Source organism: Colletotrichum higginsianum, chromosome 9 (assembly GCF_001672515.1).
Source record: "Colletotrichum higginsianum IMI 349063 chromosome 9, whole genome shotgun sequence".
NCBI classification, from domain to species: domain Eukaryota; kingdom Fungi; phylum Ascomycota; class Sordariomycetes; order Glomerellales; family Glomerellaceae; genus Colletotrichum; species Colletotrichum higginsianum.
This window is the reverse complement of record NC_030961.1, coordinates 949531-970186: the sequence shown is the minus strand read 5'-3', so window position 1 is coordinate 970186 and position 20656 is coordinate 949531. Positions and strand designations below refer to the sequence as shown.

At 58.4% G+C, this 20656-nt stretch overlaps 9 protein-coding genes across 9 annotated transcripts; 2 read left to right on the top strand and 7 right to left on the bottom strand.

The window, feature by feature from the left end:
* Positions 1-2446: 2446 nt before the first annotated feature.
* CH63R_12529 (Transcription regulator bdf1) lies at positions 2447-5420 on the top strand (the record flags this gene model as incomplete). The annotated part of the gene is made up of 3 exons (XM_018307503.1): positions 2447-2547; positions 2670-4992; positions 5049-5420. 3 exons carry the CDS (start codon positions 2447-2449, stop codon positions 5418-5420), a joined length of 2796 nt encoding a protein of 931 aa, XP_018151920.1.
* A 1780-nt stretch (positions 5421-7200) lies between these two features.
* Positions 7201-7552, bottom strand: CH63R_12528 (uncharacterized protein; the record flags this gene model as incomplete). Its single annotated transcript, XM_018307502.1, has 2 exons — positions 7201-7373; positions 7447-7552. The coding sequence occupies 2 exons, from the start codon at positions 7550-7552 to the stop codon at positions 7201-7203; spliced, it is 279 nt and encodes a 92-aa protein (XP_018151919.1).
* Positions 7553-7651: 99 nt separating this feature from the next.
* Positions 7652-8208, bottom strand: CH63R_12527 (uncharacterized protein; the record flags this gene model as incomplete). Its single annotated transcript, XM_018307501.1, has 2 exons — positions 7652-8149; positions 8194-8208. 2 exons carry the CDS (start codon positions 8206-8208, stop codon positions 7652-7654), a joined length of 513 nt encoding a protein of 170 aa, XP_018151918.1.
* Positions 8209-9559: 1351 nt separating this feature from the next.
* Positions 9560-10842, top strand: CH63R_12526 (Proline racemase; the record flags this gene model as incomplete). The annotated part of the gene is made up of 2 exons (XM_018307500.1): positions 9560-9672; positions 9750-10842. The coding sequence occupies 2 exons, from the start codon at positions 9560-9562 to the stop codon at positions 10840-10842; spliced, it is 1206 nt and encodes a 401-aa protein (XP_018151917.1).
* A 578-nt stretch (positions 10843-11420) lies between these two features.
* On the bottom strand, positions 11421-12326 carry CH63R_12525 (Alpha beta hydrolase fold protein; the record flags this gene model as incomplete). Its single annotated transcript, XM_018307499.1, has 1 exon — positions 11421-12326. The coding sequence occupies one exon, from the start codon at positions 12324-12326 to the stop codon at positions 11421-11423; it is 906 nt and encodes a 301-aa protein (XP_018151916.1).
* Positions 12327-12756: 430 nt separating this feature from the next.
* On the bottom strand, positions 12757-13310 carry CH63R_12524 (uncharacterized protein; the record flags this gene model as incomplete). The annotated part of the gene is made up of 2 exons (XM_018307498.1): positions 12757-12958; positions 13150-13310. 2 exons carry the CDS (start codon positions 13308-13310, stop codon positions 12757-12759), a joined length of 363 nt encoding a protein of 120 aa, XP_018151915.1.
* A 102-nt stretch (positions 13311-13412) lies between these two features.
* On the bottom strand, positions 13413-14342 carry CH63R_12523 (uncharacterized protein; the record flags this gene model as incomplete). Its single annotated transcript, XM_018307497.1, has 1 exon — positions 13413-14342. The coding sequence occupies one exon, from the start codon at positions 14340-14342 to the stop codon at positions 13413-13415; it is 930 nt and encodes a 309-aa protein (XP_018151914.1).
* A 1022-nt stretch (positions 14343-15364) lies between these two features.
* CH63R_12522 (uncharacterized protein) lies at positions 15365-15631 on the bottom strand (the record flags this gene model as incomplete). Its single annotated transcript, XM_018307496.1, has 1 exon — positions 15365-15631. One exon carries the CDS (start codon positions 15629-15631, stop codon positions 15365-15367), a length of 267 nt encoding a protein of 88 aa, XP_018151913.1.
* Positions 15632-16782: 1151 nt separating this feature from the next.
* On the bottom strand, positions 16783-20598 carry CH63R_12521 (thiol-specific monooxygenase; the record flags this gene model as incomplete). Its single annotated transcript, XM_018307495.1, has 5 exons — positions 16783-17652; positions 17768-17969; positions 18969-19759; positions 19848-20451; positions 20519-20598. The coding sequence occupies 5 exons, from the start codon at positions 20596-20598 to the stop codon at positions 16783-16785; spliced, it is 2547 nt and encodes an 848-aa protein (XP_018151912.1).
* Positions 20599-20656: the final 58 nt, after the last annotated feature.

The following is a 20656-nucleotide window of genomic DNA, read 5'->3' as shown; positions in this document are numbered from 1 at the left end:
GTCTCATCTAAATCCACATATTGACGGTGATTGGTGCAGAGAGCTCGTTTATCCCTGTCGCATGCCCTGGCGAGGGTCAACTGTCGAGCAGTGACTGGGGTCAGCGCGACTTGGCGGGTTCCTACAAATAAGAAGTGGCCCCGAATCCTGAAATGCGCGCCCTTTTGATGCAAAAAAGTCCTGGAAAAATTCCAAAGACGGCCTCCAGTCATCTGACCTGTCACGAGACCTGGAAGCAACCAAGGTCCTCACGGGCAGAACGTAGGACAGACAGCGGCCTCCCTACCAAAACCCACACTCTCTCGTTTTGCGGTACGTACCGAGTTTTGTTTCCTGTCGCATTCGAATCCAGCACAGCACAGCTTGTCCGTCACTCTCTTTCTTCCGCTGCTGCCACCACCACCACCACCACCACGCTCCGCACGCCCCCATCTCGCGTCGACGCGTTGTGTTGCTGCGCGTGTGTTTGCAAATCCCCCCCTGTGTCCCTCTACTTTTTTGTTACTTTTCCCCTTTCCCTTCTTTCCCAACAGAAGACTGCAGTGTTAGCCCTGTTGCGTCCCGGTCTAGGCTGGGCAACAACATGCGCAAACTGCAGTCATTTGTTTACACACGCATCCCGCTGTGTATAGTTAACAGAAATGAGATAACATGTTACTATGCGCCAGCGCTGCACTTTGCACGAACTGAACGTCGCTGTTTTTCTAGAACCCCGTCGCAATGGCTAGCATTGGCGGGTTTGGCTCTGTCGCGCCCGTACCCTGTCAACATCTCACCACTCCACCAGCCTCACGCACCTCTTACACGATCGTCAAGCTCAGCCACAGCTGGCTGTCATGATCCCGCACGACTGATGCTGATGATTTGCTGTCTCTAGATACTTCCCGCCAGATCAGGACGTGGAAGGAGAATCAAGAGGAAGAGAAAGTCTCGTGCAGAAGTCCTGTCAACAGCATCATCGGGTGAGCTTGCAAACACTTTTTATTCTTGTTTAGTAGGCCAGCAACACAGCTTCCCGTCTCGCATCACACATTCAATATTTCGACCCGTCCACGGTCCACACCGCATCCCGGGCCCCGTCGCATTTCCCAGCCTCGCGCCTTTGATCCAGATCCGGGAGTAGAGACATAACCCTATTGGCTAGTGCCTCCTCAGCGTGCATAAATATGCATTTTTATGCCACCCTCTGACCCCCCTCCCCCCTGTCCGATCCCGTCCTATTCAACTCGCGCTTCTAACCGGTTCCTCGCAAATTCACGATCTCTTCCCTCTTTTTTTTTTCTCCAAGTCCTCATTCCTCCCTTCCCTCCCTCGGACCTCCTTCCTGCCCCCGACCGACATCTCTCTGTCAGTCTGGCCGGCTTTCACCATCCTCATCCACTCCATCCTCACCATCACATCACTGTCACCACACACACCACACCACACCACCCACACCCCCAGCCGTCGATCACCAAACGGCGCACTGACCACCTCGTCTCTGGTCTGTTTCCCTGCCCAGCGCAGCGCAGCGCAGCGCAACGCAACGCACCGAGAGCCACTATTCTTTTTTCTGCCGTTGTTTTCAGGCTGCACCCCTTCTGTAGCACTCACCAGTCGCGATTGCGCGCCCTCGTCCCTTGCACACGCCCCCCTCCGATAAGGCCAGATAACCGGCTCTCCGGGGACCTCGCTCTTTCTCATAAATACCACGCGCCGCCATCTCGGCCAAAAACCACTGACGTGCACGCGATTTCCTCCGCTCAGGTCCCTCCACCTTCCCGCATCGCCAAAAAAATTACCACGGCGCCGCCTTCCACAACCCGCGACGCGAAACGGCCGGATTAATTATTTTGCCTTGCGCTGCACCCACCATCACCATCATCACCATCGCATCGCATCGCATTCGTCGCCGTCACCACCACTACCACTACCGATCATCATCCCCATCTGCAACATCGGTACCCAGCATCAATTGAGCATCGCCAGTTACGCGCCAGCGCATCTGCGATCGTTCTTCCGGCCTTTCTCGCGCGCATCCCGACGCCTGCATCCCTGGTAATAGCTGTCGCAACTGCTTGCGCGCGCACCCGGTCACGAATCGCGACGCACCTTCCTTCCCCCCCCGTTCCTCCCCCTCCGGCATCCTTCCTTCCCGGTCCGACGGTAGCTTCCTTGCGCGATTGCACCTGCTCCACAGTGCCTTCCGCATCAACCATCTTCGACTCGACCGCTACTGCTCCCCCGCGCCTGTCCTTGTCTCAATTCCTCCTTGTGACAACCTCTGCTCCACATCTCTTCCATCATTTAACGCCGACCTCGAGAACAACGCGTTGCCCGAGCTTTCAATCCATCTAAAGCAACGATTTACAAACGCGCCATCGCCATCAATCGAATATCACCTGCGCGCGCCGCTACTTTCATGTCGCGTCGCGCACAGTAACTCTGCACCTACCGTAATTACCATATGGCAGTCATGGCGTCACCTCAATCAGAACGCGCCGCCTCGGATCAGAAGCCCGCCGAGTCCACACCGGTCAAGGAGACTAGCAAGTCTGGAACGAATGGGTAAGTCGCATCCGCGATTGGCGCGTCTGTTTGTGTGTTTTGTCGCCGCGCTGTTTGCGCCGCACCCCACGCGCATCTCTCTTTTGGTAACCAGTTACGGTCGCTGACGCAGTTCTTTTCAGCCAAGCCGAACCTGCCGAGAAGAGCGACGACAAGGCCGAGAAACCCGAGGAGTCACCCGCTGTCAATGGCGATAGCAAAGGTGACGAGCCCCAGACGTCGGACGATACGGACGTGAGTGTGCCTAAAGACAAGGACACCGAAACAGATGCACCTGCCAAGGAATCGGTTGAGGGATCAGCCAAAGGATCACCGAAGGATGCAGACAAGTCATCTGAGCGGCCCAAGTCAGTAGAGCCCGAGGACCAGACAAAGGACACGAAGGCGCCCAGCAAGTCTGCGAGCCCCGCCCCCGCCGAGCCATCCAAGGACGTCGACATGAGCGACGCGCCCGAGGAGAAGTCGGAAAAGAAGTCAGAGGAGAAGAAGGACGACAAGTCAGACGAGAAGTCGACTGAGAAGACGGCTGAGGCCTCCGAACCTGCCAAGAGCGCGACAGAGCCCCAGGATGTCGAGATGACCCAGGACGAGGAAAAGGTGAACGGCACAAACAAGGGAGTGTCGTCGCCCCTTACTTCGGCCGCGCCTTCACAAGAGGTAGATCTGCAACCTGCAAGCTTGTCGCAACTGGCCATTGACAGTGACAAGGACAAGTCTTCCAAGCCTTCGGATACCGACGTGCCCATGACCGAGGCTCCGGCTCCGGCGAGCAAGATCTCCCGCGAGAGAGAAGACGACGTTGATGTCGAGCCTGCGCCTAAGCGCGCCAAGACGGATTCCAACGACGGAGCTTCGACTGGAGGTGCCGAGTCCACGGTCGAGGTGAAGCCGCAGGGCGCGCAGGACGATCTGAGCAAGGGCGAATCGGCCCTCGACGACCTCCCCCTTTGGAACGACCCCGAACGCGACCCGAAACCTCTCACCTCTCACCAGACGCGAGAGTTCCGCAAGGTGCTGGCAGGTGTGAAGAAGACGAAGCATGGTGCCCACTTCAAGGACGCCGTTGTCAAGATGTGGCCCAGTCTTGCTGACAGCTATGTCATGCGTGTTAACAACCCCATGGACATCGGCGAGCTCGAGCGCAACCTTCGCGACAGCAAATATAGCACTCTGCGTCAGTTCAAGGATGACCTCGGCAAGATTTACAAAAACTCTGTCATCTTCAACGGCGTCAACAACGAGATCACATTTGCTGCCCTCAGTGTTGTCAAGCTCGCCTGGACCCGCGTCTGCGACATCCCTTCCGCCGAACCCGCCAAGTCGAAGCCAGTACCGAAGCCCTCGCGCCACTCCGAGTCACGAACATCCGCCCCTCCGCCCCCGGTGCGCAGACAGCCTAGCATTCCTGCTGCGAGCCCTCCGGCGAAGGCCGAGGCCGAGGCTTATGCCGTTCCTCCTGGAGGCGTGCCGCAGGTCCGCCGCGCCTCGACGCAGAACGACTTGGACCGGCCCAAGCGCGCCATTCAACCCACGAAGAACCGCGATCCCGACTACTCCGCCAAGAACTTCAACAGGAAGAAGCTGCCCATCGAGCTTCAGTTTGCCTACGAGGTGTTGGGCGAGTTGATGGATCCTAAGAATTCCCATTGCAACTTCCCGTTCCTCAATCCGGTGGACCCTGTTGCACTCGCAATTCCCACCTACTTCACCATCATCAAGCGACCCATGGACTTGGGCACCATCATGGGCAAGCTGAAGAACTACGACTACCAGAACATCAAGGAATTCCAGACCGACATTAAGCAAGTCTTCAAGAACTGCTACAAGTTCAATCAACCAGGCCAGCCGGTCTACGAACAAGGACAGCAGCTTGAGGTTATCTTCAGAAGTTTGTGGTCAAAGAAGGAGCAATGGATCACCAAGCACACTCCGGCTAAGCCTGTCTCTGACGTTTCGAGTCGCGAAAGCGAAGACGAGGCCGAGGAAGAGGAGGAAGAGGCGCCTGCCACGACGGTTGACAACGCAACCAACAAGACGATCCAGATGCTCGAGAAACGGCTGGAAGAAGAGACTAAGAATCTTGCACAGCTCTACAAGACAGCCGATATCGCTGGCGACACCATGATCGACCTCTCGCAATCCCTCATCAGCACCATTCGGTCGCGCATCCTGCAGGAGAAGCAGAACCTCGTGGCGCAGAAGCCAGCCAAGGCAGCCAAGGCCAAGCCGCCGAAGCCGACCAAGCAGAAGGCCAGCAGCGCCCCCAGCAAGAAGGCGGCCGCGGCCCCCGGGCCGAAGAAGGGCGGAGGCAGTGTGTCCAAGAAGCCCAAGCAGCGTAACATGACCCAGCCTGAAAAGGACGCCATCGCGAATGCCATAAATGACCTGGAGAGTCCGCACATTGAACGCGCGATCGACATTATCAAGAAGGACACTGGTCAATCGGTAAGAAACTTACTGGCGGTTTCGTTGGCCATGTGTTTTACTGACATGCATTGCAGGAGAACAGCAGCGGAGAGCTCGAGCTCGAGATCGATCAACTTACCAACGAGGCGCTCCACAAGCTGTGGGATCTCTGCAAAAAGGCTTTGCCCACGTTCGCCAACGGCCTCGCGCCTGCACCGGCTCGCGAAGCGTCGCCTGTTAACACTCCTCCCTCCAAGTCGGCGGGTAAATCCACCAAGCCCAAGAAGAACAAGCCCATGAACGCCCAGGAGCAAGAAGCCCGCATCGCCGAGCTGGAGAGGCTTCGCAACATGTACGATGGTAACCCCCAGGGTGATCAAGAGCGCCCTGGCAGTTCCGGTCGTGCGAATGAAGCACCTATTCATGACCACGACAGCGAGTCGTCGGACGACTCAGAAGAGGAGTAATAGTATGCTGCGCATCAACTCGTGTTGAGAGGCTGTGACAAAAGCAGAAGGAGGGGAGGAGATGGAAAGGACGAGCGAGTGCACCTGTCAGTGACGAGACTCGGCGCTCCATGAGCCCAAGCAGACGGCCCAAAAATGAAAGGGGGGGAGGAGCAGGCCTATTAGCCCTGCAGTGCTTTGCGTTCCCCTCGGCTGATACCTGCTTTTGGGCTCGGCTCTTATTGGGGGCGTCTTCTCCCCTTGGACTGGAGATATGGTGGTCGTGCCTGTTGATCACGCAAAGTACTTGGTGTGCGAGACAGGCATAACGAAGGACCGCAGAGCCCAAAGTAGCGAAGATGAGGAGAGAGCGTTGATTTGCGGGCGTCGTTCCTGACTGGATGTCCACTTGAGGGGGCATCTTTTTTTACTAGCCAGCAGCGACTGAGGCACGAGGCTAGCACCATTTTGAGCTGTAGAATATGATGTATAACACTCATTGCCTCATCATGCGTGCATCGCCATGTGCCTTGGTTCATGACGGCGGTACATGACAAGGCCGGAGTTATGTCCGGGGAGGAGCCCAAATTGGTGACGCTGTCGCCTTGGATCATGTTGTCCTGTTGCACGATCGCTTGTAACGGCGCTTCCCCATCTGACAGGCCAATATGCGGTACTGAGTCAGCGCCAATAGCAAGTCTGGACTCTTTGACGTTGCGGTTCCTGGTTCGATGAATCAGCGCCGGGGGAATACGGGGTTTTGTGATGGGGAGGGTTCTTGTCCTGTCTCGTCTTTCAGGATGAGGAGTCATCGGGACTCTCGGAAACGGCGAACATCAGACTGGGGCGGGGGGCGCACGAATCATGAGCTAAGGGGTACGCAAGAGACGGAGCCGTCCTTGTTCAGGGTGATAGGTCCGAGTTGGGCGGCGGCCGGGGCGAGTTTGCAGGTCGATGGAAGCCTCTGGTGGCTTGGAGGAGGTTACCATCGGACGACAGGGACTGGGCGGGAAACTTTGGGCTCTGCGCCTGATCCGGGGGACTTGAAAACTGCGATGTCGGCGTGGGTGTTTGTGATGTGAGGCCGGGGCTGGCACGACTGGCCGGTCTCTTGTGCTCGCGAGGGGCGTGAGTGAAGGTGCCGTGGTGTGTGTCGTCCTTGAGCGTGGGCTTTACAGCGGGATGCTGGATGCTACTTAATCAAAAAATACCTTCTCCTACACTACCAGTCAAGTGCAAAGTCCAACCACCATAGGAACATAGGCCGGGTCACAATCAAGTGGTCTCGGTTGCGAAGCGGCGGCCCAAGGCCGGGGAGGAAGTGGGTCCGATCGGGGTGGAGTCACGGGGCGAGGATCCGGGCAACGAACATACATCACTAGAGGGCTTTGGGGATGGTCTGAGAAGTACTTTGGTGTATTCTACTCCGTATGAAATTGAGTGGCCATTGGCTCTTGTTTCGGTTTTTTTTCCTTTTTCCACGGCGGACACGGCGTGAATTGTTTCCACATCACCTTCCAGACTAGCAAGCATCCTGAGTCCCGACCACCTCCCGCCACCTGCATGTGCAACCTCGCTTGCCCCCAACAGCTCACGCGATATCCGACCACTCTCCTGAGTTTCTGTTGAGTCGTCATTTCGATGGATGATTTGTATGGGTGACTGTGTTTGTCTAGATCCTGCTCCGGCTCCCAGTCCCGTGTTTCCGGTCTCGAGACATACGGAGAATGTGTAGGTTGGGTTTCCGTGACCATGCACGATATAGCTCTCTCGCTCCATCTCTTGCGAAGATTCGAGTATCTCAGAACGCCATCATTCTGAAGAATAAAAAGATTGCCACAATCACCAGCGTCGCCCTTGCAGGCGGGGACCTGAGGGGCCCAGCGGGCTGACCGCCGGTATGGCCCCCGGTCTGCACCGCCGTCGTCACGATCGCGCTCACGGTCACCGTCGCCGTCGATTCCGCCGTAGAAACTTGGACATCCACAACATCAGCCGGGCGCGAATCGGCGTTGGGGCGTTTTGTCAAATGCGGGCAGGCACTTACGCGGACTGGTGACGCGGTACCACGTCTTGGGCAGGACGTACGCCTCCGACACGGCGATGCAGAAGATGATCCTGCGCGCGTCGGTGCTGCCGTGCGTCGGTAGCATCGTGATGGTATCGCACGTGTTCCTCGGGCCGCTGGGTGGGATGTCAGACTGTCTTTCGGTCTCTCAGCTCACGCGCTGCCACCCCCCGATGATAGGACCTTACCAGTCCGCCTGGCCACTCGGCCCGACGGCGTAGTTCGCGGAGGCCCCCCCGCACGAGGTCGCCACGTCGCAGTAAGGGCTGTCCCGCGGGCAGCAGACGCCGAACTTATCGTCTGCCGCGAAGTAGTCGTGCGAAGGGCACGTCGCCGAGACCCAGCGGTCCGACTGGGAGTACCACGCGATGAAGCCCGTCCGGCCGTCGGAAGATGTCGGGTCGCTCTGCTGCCGAGCTCCCGGGGGCCGATGAAGTGCGAACGCGGGATCCGGCGCGGGAGTCACGTCGTGGGAGGGGGCGGACGGGGAGGCGCGGTCGGGTGCGGTTTGGGCTCGGTGGTCCGCGGCGGTCGCGGCGAGGAACAGCGCCGAGGACAGGCCGGACATGACCGCTGAGGAGGAGCAGATGCGCATCTCGAGGACTCGGAGGGTCTGGGCCTGGTGAAACGTCGTAGTCTGAGGGTGCAGGCTGCCGATGTCAAAGCCGAGGAGCAGCGCGGACTAAGAAGGAAGAGGGGAGGAAGAAGGTCGGGCTCGATCCTGACGCCCGCGACGGGCATGAAGAGAAGAAGAAGAGGGGCCATTCCCATTTTTCTCTCCTTCCTCCCTCTTCGTATCGAACACAGAGCAAAGACTTCGGATCGCTGGAGTGCGCCTCGGTTTGGGACGTGCCGCTCATGCAGGGTTGATGGGGCTTACCTTGCATAGGCTCCGGAGAGGTTTCTCAGTGTCGTGTTCGTCTCTCCGCACGATGTTCTGGATTTAGACTAATGAGATTGACGTTGTCAGTGCTGGGATCTGCTGGCCAACGGTGGCGCGTCTTGCAGAGACGTCTGCGGCTCTGCAGAGGACCGTGGGTATACCGGGATTCAGGACGATGGTTGTGGACCTAATAGGCCAGGCCAGGCTCTCGAACAGATTCTACTTTTTGGCTGAGTGTTCCTGATGAGAGGTGGAATGAATATGGCAGGGTTTCCGAGAACAACTCTTCAAGAGGGCTGTCTGTGCATGGAATGATCTGTCGACTTGGGATCGGTCAAGTCTCACTTCCCATGTTCTTTCCTTGATGCATCTGAGGCTTGTATGCCAATGTCAATCAGACAAACTTATGAAAACCCATCACCCAACTTGAGCCACAGTCAATGTCTTGACTCCTGGATTTTGAGTAGCCTGAGAAGGAGGACCGCAAAATGGTGTTCCGTGGAAAGAAAGACGTTGTGTGCCTGCTGCATGTCGGCTGCAAGGGGCGAGACCTTGGTTCTCGAATCCGAAGTAAAGCTACAGAGTTTATATGGGCCACCAAGGGAACCTTGCCGCAACTCTCGTCCGAAGTTGAGCTCAAGACCGGGAAACGAAGGCAGAAGGTGTTGTAGATTCGGAGCAGTTCCAGTCATCGTAGTGGGTTTGCGGTACCCCATGGGATATCCTGAAAGCTCACAGGCATGGCTGTTGGCAGAGGGAGAAGTTTAGAGAAATTGTATTCATAACAACTGAAGGTTGTCGAGACTTGGGGAGCGGGGAGGTTGACTTTCGTTTGTGTCGCTTTAGCAAGACGCTTTGGGGCTCGTAGCATTTGGTGTCGACATCGGATTTCAGGATGGGAAAGACATGTGGGTTGTGAGATCTGGAAACAGTCCAACGGAACAAGACGTGAAATTAAGCGGCTGGACATCGAAAACGCCAAGGTACATACCGCAAACTCGGCGACGGGCTGTGTTCTCCGGGACCAGGGGTCCCCGGTGCTCCCGACATCGGAACTTGACGGCCGTGAAGTGGGGCCGACTCCCGGGGTGGTTGCCCTTGGGCCTTTTCTTCAAATCACATCATACAAGGTTTTCCCCGAGACACTCCCAGATACTGAAGTCATCTACAGAAGCACGGTACGATACGATAAATACACAAAGCGATATTATGAGCGTCCCTTCCTTCATTCGGCCCCTTGTGGGCTCCGAGATACGGACCGTCGAAATGCACACTTCGGGCGAGCCGGCGCGCATCGTGTACGCCGGATACCCCGGAATCCCGTGAGTAGCCGCTCCTATCATGGAAGTCTCTCTCTCTTTCAAGTGCCGTAAGTTGACGGAGACGATGTGTCTTTCAGCGGCACGCTTCTGGAACAGCGCTCGCTGGCCCGCTCCCGACTCGACCACGTCCGCCGCAGCATCGTCTACGAGCCGCGCGGCCACCGGGACATGTACGCCGCCGTCTTGAGACCGCACACGGAGCTGGTGGACGAGGGGAGGGCGCACATGGGCGCTCTGTTCCTGACGCACGAGGGGTACGGCGTCATGTGCGGCCACGCCACCATCGCCCTCGGCAGGTTCCTCGTCGACTGCGACGACGAGACCGTCTTCCCGCGGCGCAGGGATCTCGAGTTCGACGAGGAGAGGAAGCAGGTCGAGGTCCGCCTTCATGCCCCCGTGGGGCTCGTTCGGGTAACGGTCCCGACCGTCATGGTGGACGGGGTTTGGAGGACGGACACCAGCCGTCTAATCACGTTCCTCTCCGTGCCCACGTTGGCGACGGCGATAGACCTCTCCGTCTCGATCCCGCCAAGCATGCGGTGGGCCGAGTTGGGCGGCGGCGGTGCACAGGTGACGGTCGACGTCGGCTTCGGCGGCGCGTTCTACGCCGTCGTCCGCGCCTCCGCGCTGGGGTTCCCTGCTTCACTCGCGAAGCCCGACGTCGAGAGGCTGAGCAACGCCGCCAAGAGGTTAAAACAGGCGTTCAACGCTTCTCCCGACCTACGGGCCCGTCTGCGCAACCCGGACGACGGTGATCCGCAATACGTGTACGGCGTCATGGTCACGGACGCGGGCAGCGGCGATGAAGCCCCCGCGGTGCCGGGCAGCGGGGGCGCGGAGACGGGGCTGTACTTCTTTGGCGATCAGCAGATCGACCGGAGCCCGACCGGCTCCGTCGTGCAGGCGAGGGTGGCCCTGGCCGTGGCCAAGGGCGAGAGGAAGATGGGGGAGTCGTGGACGTATCACAGCCTGGTCTCGAGGGCTGTCGGGGGCTACAGGAGCGCCTTTGTCGGCACGCCGGTGGACGAGGTCGAGGTTAACGGGAGCAAGGCGTGGAGGGTCGAGGTCAGCGGCAGGGCCTTTTACGTCGGGTCGAGTACGTTTGTGGCGGAAGAGGAGGACGATGTCGGCAGGGGGTTTTCGTTCCAGTCGTTGGGCCTTGGAAGCTGAGGGAAACATGACGGCGACGAGAGGGAACGGTGGGAAAAGTAAAACAGCGAAATTAAACCTATTATTAAGATGTGACCTCTAACGTCTTGAGAAAGTTGAGGAGTCGTTTATTCCGACTTTCGCTGAGCCTGATTCACAGGTTTCCCCGATTCATCAGGTCAATATCACTAACAACCACTGTCAAAAAAGAACAAAAGATCGACGTTGGCCTGATTCGAACAGACGCTCCCGAAGGAACAAGATTTCTAGTCTTGCGCATTAGACCACTCTGCCACAACGCCGTAGTGGTGAACCCGCTTTGAGGCGGGGTTGAAGATTGGGTCGGCCCTAGACTCTCATGATGGCATGGGGTGGACGACGTTGAGGACTAGGGTCGAAATGGGTCGGTCCCATGTCTCATGCATGAGAGTGGTTGTAAGCAGAACTGAACTGACTGCTCAGTGCCGTTGCATGGGTAAGGCGCATCTCATATGATGATGACAGACGGGCTGTTGAATCGGAGCGAACAGTTGGGGGATTTTGTGTTCCAAGACACAAGAATCATTCTGGAACCTCGATGCAAATCAACCCACGTGCGACTAAACCAGGAACTCGGTGATGGCCTTGACAACGTCGTCCGGCGCCTGCTCCGGGATGTAGTGGCCGGACTCGACGCTGTACCCCTTCACCGAGATGTCCTCGCTCGTGACGGCCTGCCACTCCTTGACGGCGTCGAAGCACTCCTCGATGACGCCCTGCTTGCCCCAGAGCACCAGCAGCGGGGACCGGATCAGGCGCCCGGCGGCGAGGTCGGCCTCGGCCTCGTCGAGGTCCAGCGTCGCGCTCGCGCGGTAGTCGTTGCACATGGCGTGCACCGCCTCGGGCTGCTCCAGCACGCTGACGTAGTAGTCGAAGTTGTCCTGGCCGAAGACGGCGAGCGAGCGCGGGTCGCGGCCGAGCATGAACAGCTCGGCGAAGCGTTTGGGCGACGCGCCGATGAGCTCCTCGGGCAGGGGCGCCTGCTGGATGAAGAAGAACCAGTGGAAGTAGGCGCGGGCGAAGCGGAAGTCGGTCGTCTTGTACATGACGAGCGTCGGGCAGATGTCGAGGAGGACGGCGGCGCGGACACGGTCGGGGCTGTCGACGCAGAGCTTGTGGGCGACGCGGGCGCCGCGGTCGTGGGCGCAGACGAAGAAGGGCCTGCCGGCGTAGCCGAGGTGGTCCATGACGGTCACGCAGTCGCGGGCCATGGCGCTCTTGGCGTAGGACTCGACGCCCTCGGGCTTCGAGGAGCGGCCGTAGCCGCGGATGTCGACGGCGACGACGGTGTACCGGTCGACGACCTGCTCGGCCACGCGGTGCCATATGTGGTGGCTCTGGGGGCAGCCGTGGAGGAGGAGGAGGGGCGGCAGCGGCGAGGACGAGTCGCCGCTCTTGATGCCGAAGGTGGTCACCGTCGGCGAGGCCTGCGTGGTGACGGTGAACGGTTGGAAGCCTTCAAACATGATGTGGTGGTGGTGGTGGTGTTGTTGATGATGATGTTGATGTTGATGTTGATGATGATGATGATGATGATCCAGTTCAAGTTATTGGATGCGTGACGTCACGGCGCTGTGTGTGTTTGTGTGTGAAATGAATGGTCTGGGTAAAGTCTGGTGAGATGATATTTCTTTTATTTTACCAATAATCTTGCGCCCTTCATGGACATGGCGGACGGAACACCTCCCTCCCCCTCCAGAGCGGGGTAGTAGTTGATTAAGAGCTGGGCTTGGATGCCTCCGTGATACCCCGTTCTGCAAACCATTTGATGTTTCCATCATTGACATTGTACCTGTGCGATCTTGAGAGGGAACTGTATCGGCTACGTGTCTTGGTAGATTAAGTAGAGTCTCCATCTAACCTGTTTGGTGGTGTGAATTCTATGCAGCCAGTACATCAAGCATCTACGATATGCAATCGATAACTCTGAAGTGGCTGTGCTTCATGCAGGGACTGTGATCTACGTGTCGGATAGGTTGATGGAAACCTTATGGTGCGGAGGAAAGGCGAAGGAAAAGCGGTGTGGGCGTTCGTTTTTCTCGGTTTCGCAAACAAAACATGTAAGGGGGACAATTTGTTGCCGCCCATAGTGACGTAACTGTACAATGGTTTTGTAAGCAATGAACGAGCGTGGGGAAAGGTGGAGGAGGCTTAGAAGCGTCTGTCCGTCTAGAATCAGAGAGAGGATATACACAGTCGTGGAGAGATATTCAAGCAATCCTTATCTATCTCTGTGCCATCTACATCCGAGACCGAGCTTCAGAACCTGCTCGGAGGAGGCGCCCGTACCTCTTGCGACAAGACTCAACCAGGAACTGGTGTCTGTGAATCACAAATGGTGATGCCCAACTCGCTGACGAACCTCTTGGTGACGATGCATGTCTACCTGGGGATTTTTGTCTTGAGAGGCCTGCTGTCCACTGTCCACAGGTCCTACCCTCCCCCCTCATGGCCCAACAACCTCACAAGCCAGATGACATCTCGTCTCGTCTCGGAGTTCCATGTCTCTTAACTGGTGCACCTAGTACTCGATCGACAATCACCCCCGCGGCCTACCAACACACACCGGACTGGGTGTGCCCGAAGCTCGCCACGTCGTCCCACGCAGGGCTCCTCCGCGTCTCGTTGAGTATCACCGTCGCGCAGTGCTTGGCGTGCTCCCACGCGTGGACGACCATGTCCGCCTTGGTGCCCAGGTTGAGCGCCGCCGCCGCCTGGAGGAGCAGGTACATGCAGTGCGTCATGTGGTGCCCGACCGTCGTCCACGCCGGCGTCAGCACCTCGAGCTCGTCGAGCTCCTCGTCCGAGATCCGGGCGCCCGGCTTGCCGTCGTCGTCCCGGTAGAAGCGGAACTCCGGCACCGCGCCGCCGTCGCTGCCGTCGCCGCCGCTGCCACTGCCGCCGACACTGCCATCACCACCACCACTGCCACTGCCACCGCCGCCGAGGGCCTCGAAGACGGCCTTCTTGGCGGGCTCGAAGTCGGGCTCGCAGACGGGCGACATCCACCGGTTGTGGAGCTTGTCAAAGGTGCAGCCCCGGTGCTTGGCCTCGGCGATGGTGCTGCCGCACCAGAAGTGGCCGTCGGCGACCTCGGCCTCCTTCATCCACTTGAGGACGTTGTCCGTGCCTTCGGCGGGCTGGGGGTAGTCTGCCTTGCAGGGGCCGTCGTCGTGTCGCGAGAGGAGCAGGAAGCACGACACCGTCAGGGCCGCGGCCAGAGCCATGGAGACCAGACGCCATATTCGGACGGCGGTCCTGGAGTTCCTCAGGTCTCGGGCCAGCCGGCCCTCGTTGGCTGCCTGCTCATCCGAGTCCAGCGGGTCATCTTTCAGGTTGATGGCAGGCCATCCGAGGTGCCAGGAAGAGTTGTCCCCGCCCGTCTTGCCGGCCAGGTTCGGCGAGTTCTCCTCCTCGTCCTCCTCCTTCTCCTCGGATAACCGGTGATACGAAGGTTTGTCGAGGACAGTGGACGTCTTCATGACAACGGCGGGCCAAGGCGTGTTGTTGATGCTGCTGTTGAAGCCACGTGGGTTCGAAGGTCAGCTGGAAACGGTGGGGGTTTACTGTCAGCCATCTTTGCGTTTGATAAACCAGGACTTGGGTGACTACAGTGACTCGAAAACCGTCGAGTGCCCAAGTTGCTGGCTGGATAAATTGGGGTTGAGCGCCATCAAGTCGAGTTGACTTACAGATCAAATATGATATGAATTCCAACTGGCCGGAATTTCTTTCCCAAGTCGAGTCAACGTGAATCGGGGGAAGGGCTAGGCAGTAAATGTCAAGATGGAACGAGCCCATGCCCGAACCTTGGTACCGGACTCTGAAGTATATCTTGTAGATAAAAAAACGGCTTGCTGATTTGGTTTTGGCTTTCCGGGCAGTGGTTTCTCCATTTGCGTCTACTTTGATGGAAAGCCAAAGCGAGTACCTTGATCGACTGGAGCAGGAACTTTTCTTTATTCTTTTTTTGCCTCAGTTTCATCTCGTTGGAGGGGGAAACCTAAGGAGTGCTGTCTGCCCGAGTAGCTCGTATACCACTCACTCACTGCCTGAAGAGCGTAACCTCACGAACTTTGAGTCATGTCTATTCCGCCAGTAGGTCCTCGGACCGAAGACTACAAGAAGGTTCGGACCGCAATGGGTCCATGCGTAGCGTGACTCGTAACCTCTGCTACGTAGAGTCGTTATGTGTTCCATGACGTTTTCTTACAAGAAGGGCGTAGTAGAACACTCATAGTAGAGGTTCAGTGTGTAATTTTTGGAAATATACAATGTGTTGATATAAGGGGCGGGCCACGACGGCGTGAATCGTGACAAACCAACCCCTTCAAGATCTCCGACCAAAACATCCAACGCCATTCCGGAAACGACTGAAAGAAACCTCGAATCCATTACGCCGTTGTGGTTATTATGGTCGTCTCCGATGATGAAGCCGATGAAAGGTTGTGATGAGATGACCCGGTTGCTTTGAGCTCCTCGTCCGAGAACGCAGCTCATGTCGTCACTGGTTTACGTGTCTCCCCCCGTGTGTGCTGGAGTGAGGCCCAGGGACCGAGGCCTCGCCGTGCGTATGGTTGCTCGTGCTCGTGTTGGCAGGCTCTGCCGCCCTGATGGTGCCCTCGTTGGCGACGACGACGGCCATGTACCGCTCTATGGCCTCCTCCTCTCTCCTCCCCGTCATCGTGTGGCCAATGAAGAAGACGATGGGGAACAAGACGATGACGGCGGCGAGGGCGATGCCGAATATCGCACCGTTTGATGGGCTCATGGTTCCTGGCTTGGGAATCGGTTCGCTTCAATGTGGTGGTGGTGTGTGAGACGGGTCGTGGCGGGCCGCCTTGCTCGATTCGAGTCCTGGGCGAAGTCTCTGGATCAGAGGTGAGCGTTTTCTCTCTATGGACCGAGTCACGGGTCTTTTGCGGTATTGATCGGCTGTGTATTAAGCGGTATGTTTGGCGGCGCTAGGTCTTTGTATTACTCTGTCTGGTCTTTACTGATGTTGATCCTAAGTTGGAGTAGGGGCTTGAGAAGATCACGGTCCGTGGGGTTTGCGAGTCCAACTATGTACGGCCAGAAAGGTTTACAACGTTGACATTAATAGTGCACGAGCAAGCAGACATACGACTACATCCCCAAGATGAAAAGACAACCAGTGACCTCATCGCTGCCTCGATCCAGGGTATAATGATAAGCATTCTACACTTCTTCTGCCTTTCTCTTTCACATACACACATACCCTCTATCTCCATCTCTCTCCCTCTCCCTCTCCCTCTCCCTCTCCCTCTCCCTCTCCCTCTCCCTCTCCCTCTCCCTCTCTAAAGCCGGGCACGTAGAGGCAATCTCCACCAAGTTGACACGAAGGAAGAATATGCAGCAGTTAGGGGGCGAGGTAATCTCATTAAACGACGGGAAAAAATATGGCCTAGGCCCCTCGTTTGTTGCCGAACATGTTTCTATAAAAAGCATGAGGTGCATACCCAGACAGCCATTATGGTACGTTTGCTGACAGGCACAGCCCCCCAAGGCTGACATTTGCACTGCCTCACACCTTGCAATGTACGATGCCTTCGGAGCCGAGTATTCGGATTCGCCCGGCTGTTTAGGGTTGGACGGGCGGCGGCTTACATGGCGAATGTAAAGGTAGTGGATCTTTGTCCGATCCACAAACACTCGTATCTTCAAACACGGCAGAGCGAACCGAGGGGAAACAAGGTATTGGACTTGGGGCTGAGAAAGGACGTAACCGACCTTGCAAGTTGTGAAGGTGACTCGGTGTGAACAACAACATAACTGGACATGGACATGGAAACATGAAATGTGATAGTAATGGCATATCTCTGGGAAGAACCCCCCCCCCCAAAATGTCCTTGCAAATCAAAACCGTTCTGGACCATGACGAAGATGTGAACCCGCCACATGTCAGAACGCCAGCCTCTCCTCGTCTTCCAGGCCGTGTATCAGAACCCGCGGGCCCTTGGGGACGATGACGGGCCCGCTGATCCCCAATACCCTCGCCCGCCCTTGGGCGTAGCCCGCCTTGTACAACGGCAGCCAGGTCGCGGTCGTGTCGAAGAAGGCCCCCCCGCGCGTGCCCGCGCCGCGGTCCCAGTACAGCCGTCTCAGCCACCGGTGGAGGTTCGGGTAGTCGCCGCGGATCGTGCCCAGGTTGCACATGAAGACCGTGGCGTAGGCGACGTCGAAGCGCGCGAGGGTCGGGAACAGCCGGACGTCGGCCTCGGTGACGTGGTCGCCGAGGAGGAACGGCCGGTCCTTGAGGAGGTCCTCGAGCCGGTCGAGCGCCGCGAACAGGGCCTCGACGCTCTCGTCGTAGGCGGCCTGGCTGAAGGCGAAGCCGCACTTGTAGACGCCGTTGTTGACGGCGTGGTAGACCCAGTCGTTGACGCTGTCGATCTCGGCCCGCAGGGCCTCCGGGTACAGCCCGCCGCCGGGCCTGTTGCACTCGCGGTCGGCCGCGGGGAGGAGGGGGTCGAACTCGGCGGATAGCATGCGGATGATCTCGCTCGACTCGTTGCTGACGAGCGCGTGCGTCTTCTTGTCCCAGAGGACGGGGACGGTGACGCGGCCATCATAGCCCGGGCTGGCCTTGCGGTAGAGCTCCCTGATGGTCTTGAAGCCGTAGACGGGGTCCTCGGGCAGGACGCCGATGGCGGCGGCCTCGGGACCGTCGTCGAAGTGCCAACCCTCCTTGCCCATGAACACTGCGCAGGTGTAGAGGTCCACGACGTCTTGTAGGCCCTTGAGGGCGCGGACGATCATGACGCGGTGGCACTTTTTTTTTGTGTTTGACACGGCGTAAGCTGAGGCCGCGATGATTTTCACACAAGTATTTACTTCTGACACGAATCTTCACTTCTGAGGGGGAGGGGGGTTTGTCATCACGTACCCATGGGCATCCCGGGCTGACGTAGAGCGCATAGCGGCCCTTCTCGGCCGGAAACTTGGCGCTGGGGTCGCTGGAGATGAAGTTGCGGAACTGGGCGTCGACACGCTCAAAGGCACCGCCCTTGCCCGGGGTCAAGATGATGGGATCTTTCTGCTCGGCGGACGTGTTAGGGGGGCAACGTTGTGTGAGAACTGAGTTGTGGCTATGGTTTCGTGGCATACCTCTTCACTCATGTTGGAGTTGATCTGCATGTCGAGAAGATTTGTTACAGGCTTCACCGAAAACTGATGGGCTCGCTTCTTCCTGACTGAGTGCCGGTGTATGGCAACTGAATACAGTCATGAACCTGTGCGGGATCATGGCATCTAGAAAGGATGAGATGCTTTATAAGCCCCAGCCAACGCATAATAACACTCAGAAGAGAGGGGGGGGGGGGGGCTTTATTAGACGCTACTGGCACTTTGAAAGCACATCATCATCATCATCCAACTGCAGCTCTTTGTAATTACTCGCGTGACGCAAGAAAACCAGAATTCCAGCCCCCCCCCCCCCCCCCCCCCCCCCCGCCTCCGCGCGATTTCAGTTGCCGAAAGTCGAACGAGCTACGTCAACGCGCGCGGTTCGGAACCACGAAGACGGCGTAGCGCGCGGGTAACACGTATGAGTTCGTCGGTCAGTGTCTATTTGTCAGCTTTGTTGCGGAGAGACGGCGGAGGTGAGCCTGTTCGTCCGCTCATCCGCTTCACTCTGCGAGCTCACATCGAACGAGAGTTAATAGTGATCGTTCTGTGTCTATTTGTCCCAACATGTTCACACCCACCATCCAGTTTGACAACTGGATAGTAAACGATCCAAGCAGTAGCAGAAGCAGCAGCAGCAACATTGAAGCCGCCTTTCGAAAATCCATCACCAGAAACGGACCATCAATTACAGACGGAACACGACTAATAATAATCCATCGAGCCACATCAATGTCTATCCGAATGCTCCAGAGATGATTCTCACAACTCCCAGAGCCCTTTCTCTACTATGTACTGACCATGCCTCATGATATAAACACTATCTCACCCCAAGCCTAATAGACCTCACAGAGACCTTGCAGAGACCTCAAAGACCTCAAAGACCTCAAAGACCTCAGAGGCCTCAGAGACCCCAGAGACCCCAGAAACCCCAGAGACCCCAGCGACCCCAGCGAACTCACAACAGCTTCTCCTCCTCGTCCACGCCGGCCTTCCACGCCTTGTAGTCGAAGCCGAGCTGCTCCAGCGTCGTCACCTCGTGCCGCCTCTCGCCCAGCTTGCGCGACGCCAACTTGATGAGCGGGAACCGCTCCCGCGTCCACCTCTTCTCGTCGTCCCAGAACGGCGGGATCTTGCCGGCGCCGTCGTTGTCGAGGCCGGGCCGCCTCTCGGCCGCGAGGCTGCGCGCGTGCAGCCTGTTGATGTACTCGAGGTCCCTCGGGAACGCGAGGTTGTGCAGCGTCTTGCCCTCGCCCTTCTCGGCGAGCGCCGCCGCCTCCCACGCCGCCATCTCGTCGCGGCCCGGGAGCGCCAGGCGGCCCGACCAGGCGCGCGCGACGTAGGCGGCCTGGGCCTCGGAGACGGGGAACGGGACGATGCGCTGCGGGACGCCGGCGAAAGCGAGGGTCGGGTCGTGGGCGTAGAGGAGGTGCTCGTAGAGGCCGCGGGCGCGGGCGCCGTCGGTGACGACGGGCGGCGAGAGGTCGCGGAGGAAGGGGAAGCTGTAGAAGTAGCCCGTGCAGAAGACGACGGCATCGATGCCCGTCTCGACGGTGCCGTCGGCGAAGCGGACCCGGCGGCCGTCCGGGATGAACTCGGCGATCTCCGGAGTCGTCTTGGCCCACGACGAGCGGTCCTCGGCCGGGGCGTTGGGGACCGTCTTCTCGGAGACAATGACGGGCAGGGCGCAGACCGCCGAGATCTGCGCGCTCAGGTCGATGCCGGAAGCCGAGTTGCCGACGATGATGACTTTCTGTGTGTGAGAGAGAGAGGGGGGTGAGTGAGTGGACGGGGTTTGGAATTGCTGACAACATAATGTCCTGTAGGCGTGCTCATCTTACCTTGTCCTTGTACTGTGCCGCGTTCCGGTAGAACTTGGAATGTGTGATGGATCCCGGGTGAGCCTTGTCGAAGTCGGCCAGGCCGGGGATGTCAGGGATGAAAGGGTCGTTGTAGTGACCGCTCGCGACCAGCACGGCGTCGAACCGGGCCCTGGTCGTCTCATCCGTTCCGAGGTCCCGCGTCTCCACCTCCCAGCCGCCACCGCCGCCGCCGCCGGTGGCGTCCGATGTCTTGTTGACGGACAGCACCTGGGTGGACAGCGAGATGACGGGCCGCAGCTCCTCGGCGTATCCCTCAAGGTACTTCTTGACGACCTGGTGGGACGGGAACAGCGAGGCGTCGGCGGGGAACTTGCGGTCCGAGTAGTTCATGAGGGTGTGCGGGATGTTGGTCTCGAGGTGGTCGTAGACGGGGGAGACGAACTGCTTGGCGGCGCGGCCCTCGACGGCGACGGCCGTGTCCGGGTTGCGGGTGGGCCGCGTCCGCGGGATAGTGAAGTCGCCGTCGACGACGTTGAGGGGGCTGTAGGTCCACACGCCGCCGACGGTGTCCCTCTGCTCGAAGACCTGCACCTTTGAGAACTTGTTCTCGGCGAGGAGGTACCTAATGATGGTGGTCCCATGTAAGCGGCTGCACTGGGAGGGGGGGCACACTTTGACGGGGAGCTTACTTGGCGGCGGCCAGGCCGCAGGGTCCGGCGCCGATGACGGCGACCCGGTCGACGTTGAGCTCTTTGTCCTCGGGGGACATGGTTGGCGTGGGTGGCGTGGTGGCGGGGGGATGAGACCGGGCTCTGCTGCTGGTGCTG